The sequence below is a fragment of the Semicossyphus pulcher genome, unplaced genomic scaffold (assembly GCF_022749685.1).
Source record: "Semicossyphus pulcher isolate SPU_LCO1_2020_fin unplaced genomic scaffold, fSemPul1.0.p SCAF_10, whole genome shotgun sequence".
Lineage (NCBI taxonomy): Eukaryota > Metazoa > Chordata > Actinopteri > Labriformes > Labridae > Semicossyphus > Semicossyphus pulcher.
In genome coordinates, this window is record NW_027211604.1 from 3817952 (window position 1) to 3828408 (window position 10457).

A 10457-nucleotide genomic window follows, 5' to 3' on the forward strand; every position below is an offset into this window, starting at 1 on the left:
ACTAAAAACTAAAACTACCATACACGGGCCTATGGATACATATATATATATATCAAGGTATCTTCGATAAAGAATAAAACTTCTATTTATGTTTTACGCTGGTTGTTTATAAAAGATGAGTGAGAGCCCTCTGTGTTGTGTTCTCTTGCCAGACCCCCGTGTGCCTATTCATTGCGCATGCGTAAAGGGCGCAGGTTGGTTGTGAGTACAAATTATGGCCGTCGCGATGCAGACGGAAGATTTTCCTTACTTACCTTCGGGGCTGGCGGAGGGTATGGCCCGTTTAATCACTAATTCATCATTTAATCTGAGCAGGACAGCATGTCAGTGCACTCAGTCCGGCCGAGGCTAATCAGGCGCTAAATGCCAGTGTTGCCGTTAGCCTCTTGCAAGCTAACGTTAGCCGGCATTACAGTTAGAGCGTAGCGGGTCTGCTAAAGTATGCTAAGCTAGCTGTAGCCGTTTCGGCTCCAAGGTCGATGAGAGCACGAATGCATCCGATGTTGATTCACAGTGATTGTGTATCGATCTGTGTGCCTGTGAACCAGTGCAGGCTGAGGGAAGCGTCATTAAGTTTGGTTCAGCAGGCATGCATGTTTTAATGCATTATGCATGTTAATTTAGCTTTAATCCTGGTCCTGCTTGTGCACGAAGGGTATTGACACATGCAAGACACATGTTACTTCAGGACTTTTGTATCAACAGCAAATAGCTAAAGTTTATATTAATATTCTGAATGCAGTTAAAAGTAAATGTGTGTAATGGTCGTGGTTTGTTGTTCGTGATTTGTTCTCTCAGTAGAGCTGTCAGCTTTGTTTCATCAAATCCTTTAGTCCATTTCATTCCCTTTATGTAACTGTAATTCCACTGATGTGATGCTAAAACAAGAAATACAGCCTCAGCAGCTTCTGGAGATATAATCTTGACTTGTCATCACAATGTATTATGTAGATTTCTAGGCACACTATTCTGGTGTTTTCCTTCCCTGATCCTGAGCACACAATACAGCTCAGTGACAACATTTCCACAGTTTATCAGACTGTTATAAGATTATAAGGTCTAACGAGTAGTGGATGCCCCAACCTGCTGGTTATCACATGCATTGTCTATGAGAATCTTTAAAAAAATAAAAAGAGTGAAAAATATCTGACGAAAGGGTCATTGCCAAATTGTTGTTAGTCTTTTGCTGATGTTACGATGTGAACAGATCCACCTGCAGAGCACTTTATTGGGTGGAAATGCTCTGTATCAACCAAGAACAATAACCCAAAGTTAGGCATTAAACATGTTTCTGTGTCTACAAGTATGATGTTCACAGATTTTTGCCAGAATACTTGCATGTATGTATTGTTATTAATAGCTCAAGGGGAGGCATCTTACTCTTAGGGTGCAGGAACAGCTTACATTAGCAGCAAAAAAGCAGTTCAAACTGTTTTAAGGTAAATATAGTACAGATGGTTTCAGTGCAGTTGAAGTAAGACACTGCTGAGGTGCCTTCTGCCCTTGACAAATGAAAAGTTTCTTGTATGATAATAAAACTGTCCCAGAATATGTAACCTGATTTGAAATCTCCTGCTTCTCTCCCCCCCCCCCTGCAGTAAATAAGATGATAAAGGAGCACAGCGACCTGTTTTCTGACTCCCAGTGTAAAGTCTGCAGTGCTGTCCTCATTTCAGAGTCTCAGAAGTTGACTCATTATCAGGTCAGTGAGCCTGCAGTCTGCTGCTGTTTCAAAGGCGGGGGTTTTAATTATTTTTGTCTGCGCTACTACGTTGAGTGATACTGGGTAGAAAGCTGCATAATTAATAGCTGAGAGGTTTCGTAACTTGATGCACTTTACGTTCCATTAAAGGTTTCATTGCTGCTATAAGAGGATGTCCACATTAATCCGGCTGGAGAGATTCATGTAATTCGGAAGTTGTCTGACGTAGGGCAGCACGATTATGGCCAAAATGATGATGATTATGATCATGATTATTTATTCATTTTACGGACAATATTTCTCAATATGCTTTCACATTTAAATAAACAGAGCAACACGTTCAGTTACGGCTGGGTATCGATAAGGATTTCTCAATTTGATTCGATTCTGATTCAGAAGGTCTCGACTCGATTCGATTTGTTTGGGGGTGTTTCAGTTACAATATCAATGCACCTCTAACCTGGTGCATTATCAAAATCTTTAATGTTTACAATAAGAATTGACCCCAAAGAAGTTCCATCGTGTACTTTTTATTTATCATGACAAACACACTAGTCAACTCGGTATTAACAATTTCATGAATTAAACAGCTTATGAACTTTTTTTCCAGTTTCAGATTTTCGGTCTGAACGTCTGGCTCATGGTTTTGATTAAACGAACTGGGCTTCAACCTGCGAGAGATTTGGCCACGAGATCTCATAGCGCGATGAACAAAATGACACGAGACAGAGTTATGGGGAAAGGCATACTGTATAACAACATGACGGAAATACACTCGCAGCCAAAGGCGACGCTAACGGAGAGTAACATAAACATCAGAGCAAAACTAACTCACATAATCATGGACGCACACTCAATAAAAAGAGTCCGTCGGCGATCACTGATGTCTCCGTAGTAGGTGCAGTAAACAAGTCCGGGCACGTCTCCCTCACTGCCGTGTTTCGGGGGGATGTGCTGAGTCATGCTGCGTTCAGGAGCGCTCAGAAACGTGAGTGATCAGACACATTTTTACACATATTTTTAAAGATTGATCTCAGGATTTATTCATCGATATTGGGTCATTCAAATGAGAATCAATTCAAATCGGAAAAATCGATTTTTTTTAAAACCAGCTCTACTTTCAGTGTTAGTGCTGCATTCCAGCTCATGTACAAATTTAGCATCAAACTAAGACTTAAAATCGGGTTCGTTACCTGAATGTGGTGCATCATGGGTAATTCCAGTGTGTCTTTGGGAGTTGGGTGGATAGGGTGTCTCTGTACAGCGTCTCTGTTCTGGATGTCTGACTTGACGCTGGACGGGGAGCAGCTCGTTCTTCCTGTGGGCCTTCATACACTAATCAGTTTAGGGAGCGCTTGATTTGATATGCATGAGTTCTCTACTGGTGGAACATTTTAAACGTTGATATCCGGGTCAATCGTGTTTATTTAATCGTGGAAAGCGTCGCGTATATAACCTGGAAACTGTAGTGTAGACAAAATGTCTTCACAAATTAAATATTGTCTGATATGAGTACCAAATAAAAGTCTGTTCTGATTCTTTTGATACTTTATCTGCAGAGGTTTGGGTGTTTATGTTTGTTGTCCACTTTGTCTTTTCAGAGCAAAAAACACGCCAACAAAGTGCGCCGTTATCTGTCCCTCCAAAATGAGAAGGAGCAAGCTGTCAAAAAAGTCAAGTTGTCCTCGCCTGACAATGTGAGTATTAAATGTTAGTTTTTTACAGTTAATGTAATCCAATAAAACCAGAGGGGTATACGAAGGTGGCTCACTTCTTACCGGGGTTGATCACCATGGTAACTTATGCTGAACACATAACCTGCTCCGGAGCGTGCTCATGTGCCGTGTGACCACTTGGCGCGATGTCCTTTGTCAGGTTAAGTGAAGCCAGATCAGGAAAAGAGACCCTGGGTCTGTTGACCCCCTTCATAGTATCGGCCCCAGCAGTGACCTTTTATTCTCCTATCACTGATCTCTTTCTCTGAGGCACTGTTGCAGACAAATTTAAACTAACTATCCTGAGATACTTAATGGCTTTGGTGGCTACCCATTCATTTTAATGAGAATTGGGCAAAGATATGTTTAACGCCTTCTTCGTTTCACACACAGATTAAACTCTAAAGATTAAGCCAGAATAAATGAAATCACCACATTTAAATTAAACTCTGTTAAAGGGTGCGTTCACACCTGACAGCTTTGGTCCGGACTTTGGAACTTTACTCTGAAGGTCCGGTTCGTTTTGGACAGGTGTGAACACACATTCGAACTCTGTGCATTGTTGGTTAACAGGTGTTGACATTAGCAGAGACAGACACGCAGCCAGGCAGCAAGATGAGTAGAGGACTGACGTGGGCGAGCGGCGAGGAAATAGAAATATGGGCTGACCAAACAATTTCACAAATGCTTGTTGAAACGCACAAGAACACGGAGGTGTTCAAAGTGCTCAGTGAAAAACTAAAGGGGAGTGGAACTGATCGAACTGGAACAATGTCGGTTTGAATTACAAAAAAATGTCTGCTCTCTCCTTCCTCGTATACCTCAGGAAGTTTCCCCACGGGGGCCAGTCAGAAAGCAGCTTCCTCGCGCATCAAAACTTTGAGTCTGCTGCTGGTAAAAGCTGCCGTGTGAACTCAAACCAAACTTTAGGCGACGCATTGAAACAGTTTGGTCTTTGATTCGGATCAAACAAACGGACTTTAGGTGTGAAAGCACCTTTAATCTAAACAGTCTCAGGTTAAGGTTCATGTTTTCAGCAGGCCTCTGTGTGCTTTAGTGTGAATAGAGCTTGTCACACATCGTATAAATGAACAGATATTTTCAGGGAAACTAAATGAGGCTGTGTGATGTGTTCATTACTGTGAAGGTAAACGTGTATCTGTTGCCTGCATCTCAGTGTTTCCTCCTGAAATAAAGCCTGTCAGTGGACATTTTTAGATTATAGATGAAGCAGAAACGCTGTTGTACCACATTCTCTTCAGCCCTCCAAGAGCTCCGGACTCTGCCTACTCTGTATTAAAGTTTAAACGCACTAAAAACATCTAAAATGTATATGAAAACATCGAGCAGAGGTGGAGAGAACACATGATTTATTGATGGGACAAACGATGCCTCTTGTAGCTATAAATAATTCTGGATGCTCTGTGTGTCTTTGTCAGCAGGACTGCAACAACGGAGACGCAGACCGGTTGAAGGCGTGTCATATGTGTGACAAGACCTTCTCTTCTCCTGTGATGGCCGAGTCTCACTACCAGGGCAAAGTTCACGCTAAGAACCTGAGGCTGATCCCGGGTATTCATGGACCCTCCTGCTCTTCACCTCTTTACCGTCTCATTTGTGTTCATTTATTGTTTACATACACTCCTCTTGGATGTTTCAGCAGTCGCCTCCCAAACACCGCCGACAGCTCAGCCGAAGAAGAAGCCCGCAGATGATCCGAGCAGCGCGCCGGTGACGGCCGGCAACAACAACAACAACAACCACAACCCCGACCGCTTCTGCTCCATCTGCCAGGCGTCCTTCAACAACCCGCTCATGGCCCAGCAGCACTACGTCGGCAAGAAGCATCGAAAGCAGATGACCAAGCAGAAGCTGATGGAGACGTACGGCCCCTCCAAAGCACCAGGTCGGAGTTCATGTAGTTGCATGGTCAGAACCCTCATTGGAATGGCACTGATGATGATATGAACGTCTCTCCTTTTCTGCGTGTCCACAGCTTCCAAACTGAAGGGCTACCCATGCACCATCTGCAGCCTTGAACTGAACTCAGTGGATCAGTACCAGTCTCACATCAGTGGAGCCAAACATAAGAACCAGTACGTACTCATGAGGTCACTGTAATCTCAGCAGAATATGTTGGATAAGATGGCAGAGTAGTTCTGTTTTGTGAGAAGAAATTAGACTTAAAAGTTAATTGTTTATATGGACATGATAACACACTGCGGTTATCTGGTATCATTTCCTGTAAATATCGCAGAACAAAAAGTTATCGCAATGTCAATTTCTTCCAACATGGTGCAGCCCGACTGTACACAGCAACGTGACTGGCTGAGAGGCTTACAACCGTGGTGGTTGTAGATAAAGAGGTTTTTTGGCCTAATGATCTTCATGTTAGACAATTTCTGTATTGAAGGGGGTTTTTTAAACTTAATGTGAAAAGACAAACATTTCCTTCCCAAGAAAGTCTTAAAATGTGCGTCTCTTCAGAGTGAAGAAGTCGGGCCTGAACACCGCAGAGACCCAAGAAGCAGCAGAACTATCGCAAGGGGGCGACAACAGCGGAGACAACCAGTACACCCCCGCAGAAGACCAGTACGCACCGGAGGAAGAAGAGTTCAGCAGCGCAGGTGAGCCGTACGCAGCCGAAGGTGAGCAGTACACTCCTGAGGACACGGAGTACTCAGAGGAGAACCAGTTCACCTGAGTCTGGGCTGAGAGCAGGACTTTGAAAAACACACAACAACCAGCCCCTAACTCATTAACATCGACCTCCATGGACCTTCAGCTCCTACCAGAGTCTCTTCTCAGTGTTTCCCCTGGATCAGAGTCGTCTGAACCACCACAAAAAGATTATTTTTATTTATTTAAGTCCCATCTGAAAAGGTTACAGCACTTTTGTGTGTTTTGTTTGTTTTACCTGTAAAGAAAAAGCCTCTGATGTGTGCAAAGGTAAGGAGGTGGTTTGACCCTTCAGCAATGACTTAAAGGGTTTAATGGACCTCTTCCCCAAATGATTGTTCACTAAGTCTGGATTCTACATACTATAATCATTTTTCAGCACCTTACTTTTGGGACCTTCACATGTTTTCTACAACATCCTTGACTCGTGTAACAAAGCAGCCACCGTTTCTGTACAAAAGGAACCGAACAAGAACAAAAAGCTGCCTAAAATCAGCAAGAATATGGTTTAAATTAGTCAATAATGTGGGGAAATAAAACTACAAATCTGACAATATTCTATGCAAACTCTACTATAAAGGAAGCAAAACATGTTGAAGTGTGAAGTCCAGCCTTGGTGTACATTCAGGGGATGGTTAAGTGAAGTTATTTGGCTGTAATCTACCCATGCACACTCTGGGTCAATACTCATATTTACTCTGATGTCAACTTAACGTCTTCTAAATACGACATAACTTACCTTTAACAAGCTACTACTATACGATACTATTACTGAGGTAGTTTTAATGACGGTGTAAGAAGGAGGATGAATAAGTCGGAGTTGATGTGACATCATCGGCTACGTCGTTAAACGACAAGCTGCGTCACAGTTTTGAGTCGAAGAACAACAGAAGCATTTCCGTTTTTTCGCGCTGCTGCAGAGTGAAGGTTCTGTCCTCGCGTAGGATCTTTGACGAGTCCAGACAGCAGCTGAACAGACGTTTAATTCTGGCCCCTTAACACAGCACTAGTTAGAGCTCTGCAACAGTAACAGGCTGACAAAGGCACATAGCTTCTGACAACCCATACAGGCGCCCTCTAGTGGTCGTAGTATTTATGGCAGGTGCAAATGAGGCAGGAAACCAGTGTTTGCATCCTGTGTGTAGCTCAACCAACATTCATGTTATGTAACTTCTTTATTTCACAGCACTTAAGCTACTTAACTAGAAAACCTGTGACAAACACTTTGTTTTGAGAGTCTTTGATTCTGTCGTTCGCTGAAGAAATAGTTGGTATCAACTGATGACTGTATATAAAGATAGACGACGTTGATGAAATGCCCCCGGTAGCGGGCGCAACCATCTTGCATATTTGTATCCAGACTGTGTGCAGTAGAGATTGGCTGGTGGAGCTGCAGTATTGATGTCCCGCCCCTTCCTCTACCCAGAACACACCTTTACCTTGTGTCCTTGGCATGTTGGAACCCTCAGGTGGGCTCAGTCTGCAGCAGAACAGCTTCTTGTGTCGGTCTGAAGCAGATATTCACGATTAAGGGGAGTTCAATGACTGTAGTGTTAGTGTTAGTCACGTCTCCTCTCGCTGTTCCTCCTCTACTCTGTTACTCGGGAACAGAACGCTGCAGGAGCCCCATTTGTCAACAGAGCTGTCAATCATGAGGCCACACCTAGGGTTGGGTATCGTTTTATCGATTCTGGTTCTTAATGATTCTTGATTCCAATTCTTTAAAGGGCAGGGTCAAAACAGGTCACATGCTTATTTAATAATAATAATAATTTTATTTATAAAGCACTTTTCAAGCTTGGAGCACAAAGTGCTTTCCAGGTTAAAAGATTTACAGAGTAAAACAGAAATAAAACACATCATACTATAATACAAAACACTGTAAGGCCGACTCGCAGCACAGAGAGGCCCCGCGTGGAATGATAAACTATGCGTGGATTTCCTCCAGTTCATCTCATCCACTGCATGTGGAGATTTTATGCTTTATAAAAAGGTTGTTCACAGAAATACGGACACTGCGACCCTGTGAAGTCTGGGGCAGAGCATGAGAGACGCACACAGGCCGGAACCTCACCGCACTGCATGATTACAGTATTTCCGGCGTCTCTCCGTCTCGCCGGTTAAAAACTACAGTACAGAAAATACAGTCTCCTTACTGAAGAAATGCCGACACAGTCTGTCTGTATTTCCGTGTGTGTGACTGATTTATGTGCATGCATGACAATGAGCGGAGCCTCGCACCCGCCCTGCGACGATCTCGAGATAACTCTCGTTATGATTTGGCACAAAACAAAATTGATTTGATTTGGTCAGAATCGGATGCCCAACCCTAGTCACACCCCCTTTTTATAGCATCAGATAACTAATTATAAGTGTCAGAAAAATGAACACTTGGACGTAAATCAGCACGATAAGAACTAACTATAATGACAGAAACCATGTTTGAGAAAAACGTGTATTTTGATTTTATAGTTTGACTCATGTCCCATCTGTTAACATGGAGGGGGCGGGGCTTAAGACCTATACTGCAGCCAGTCAGCAGGGGGCGATAGAGAGGGTTTGGCTTCACTTTTAAGGAGCTGTCATGTCGGCCATCTTTTTATACAGTCTCTGGTTTCAGCATAAATTTGTAGGATCTGCTTGTTACACCTTTTGAAAAGTAAAAACAGGAGGAAGTTTAAATCCAGAAACAGAAATTACAAACGGTTAAATCAAACAGTCGGACACGACGGGGTTTTTTCTTTTAATGTTCAGCCTGTATTAACATCAAACCTATGCTAGCATTTAGCATCGGGCCGCATGTAAGAAGTTACCCAGTTCACGCTTCTTGTTCTTTGTCCTCTGCTTTCTGCGAGTCTCATCGTTTCTGACTCTGGTTTTATGCCGACACTTTGTAGCCCGTCATGATTACGTCGTCACTGTTAACTCAACGGAAGGAGAACTGAGGCTTCGTGTCTACATACAGAAAATCATTTGTGAAGCTGAACTTGGTTTATTTTATTTCTTTTATCTGATTTTAATTCAAAGCTAAAAGAAATGTGTTTTCCATGAACATGTTTGCTTGTCTGTGTAAATTATTGACTCCCTGATGATGAAGTTTTCTTTTAAATGTTCTAGACGAAGCTGATTTCTCTGTTCGGTTGGCTTAAAATCCTTCTCTTTATAATTTCTATGCTCTTGTTCTTGTTAAAGTTTTTACTGTGATAGGACGAGCTGATGTTTCATTCCTGTTCACTGAAAGACATTATTTCCACGTCTGTCTGTTGCATAAAGAAGGACATAAATAACTTACAGAGGTGGCTAAAAAAGGGCTGTTGAGTCTAAATTAGGTCCTCGACAGCTTCAAAAAGTACCAGGATGTGACAACAAAAAGGATTTTGTAGAAGTTGATGTCATTTTATAAAAATAGCTTCTTGTTCAGTTTCAGGAGTGTTGAAAGAGTTGATGAAAAAGGAGGGAAATGGTGAAAGATGGGGACAATATCCTCTCACTTTAGATGCAGGGGAGTCAAACAGCTGTAAGTTACAGGACAGATAAGCTTCTTTTGTATTGTTGAGTTTAAGCTTGGTTTATTAAATACTTTGAGAGGTTAAAATGGGGCTTTACAAACTGTAGAAGAGACGTAGCTGCTTCCTGAGCTCTGTATTTACTGTCAATAGCAGAGGTTCCGATATTTACACAGAGATCTTTAAAGTGATGTCAGATTAGAAAGTGATGTCAACATTAGACTTTTTTAAAAAGTATTGAATGTTAAAAACCTTCCAGCTGAAGACTAAACAGATTTTTTTGGATGTTCTTTCTACACAGAGGGCTCATGCATACTGTACAGAACACGGTGTATAAAGACACACAGCCTTTTTGTTTTCACCCTCATCGTTTGTGTGCTCGCTGTTTGTGATTAAGACTTCCTTTCAAAATAAAATGGTGAATAACTGAGGGAAAAAAAGATGCAGAGATGATGTGCATTAAGTAAAGATGTTTTAAGAGAATCGCTGTTTGTTTCTTCCTTAACACGAGGCATTCACTGTACACGACCAGCCATAACACTATGACCACCTGCCTAATATTGTGTAGGTCTCCTTCTGCCGCCAAAACAGCCCTGACGCGTCGAGGCATGGACTCCACTAGACCTCTGAAGGTGTGCTGAGGTATGTGGCACCAAGACAAGCAGATCCTGTAAGTCCTGTAAGTTGCGAGGTGGGGCCTCCATGGATCGGACTTGTTTGTCCAGCACATCCCACAGATGCTCGACTGGATTGAGATCTGGGGAATTTGGAGGCCGAGTCGACACCTTGAACTCGTTGTGGCAGGGCCCATTATCCTGCTGAAAGAGGCCACTGCCATTAGGGAATACCGTTTCT

General features: G+C 42.6%; 1 protein-coding gene across 2 annotated transcripts; it reads left to right on the top strand.

Moving 5' to 3' along the window:
* The first annotated feature begins 202 nt into the window (after window positions 1-202).
* On the top strand, window positions 203-7250 carry znf346 (zinc finger protein 346). Of its 2 annotated transcripts, none has more exons than XM_069672887.1 (7): window positions 203-272; window positions 1599-1702; window positions 3304-3399; window positions 4860-4989; window positions 5078-5323; window positions 5414-5513; window positions 5905-7250. In XM_069672887.1, the coding sequence occupies exons 1-7, from the start codon at window positions 215-217 to the stop codon at window positions 6119-6121; spliced, it is 951 nt and encodes a 316-aa protein (XP_069528988.1). In that variant the 5' UTR covers window positions 203-214; the 3' UTR covers window positions 6122-7250. The 2 variants fall into 2 exon arrangements, with proteins under 2 accessions (XP_069528988.1, XP_069528989.1); XM_069672888.1 differs by having other exon boundaries at window positions 5081-5323.
* The last annotated feature ends 3207 nt before the right edge of the window (window positions 7251-10457 follow it).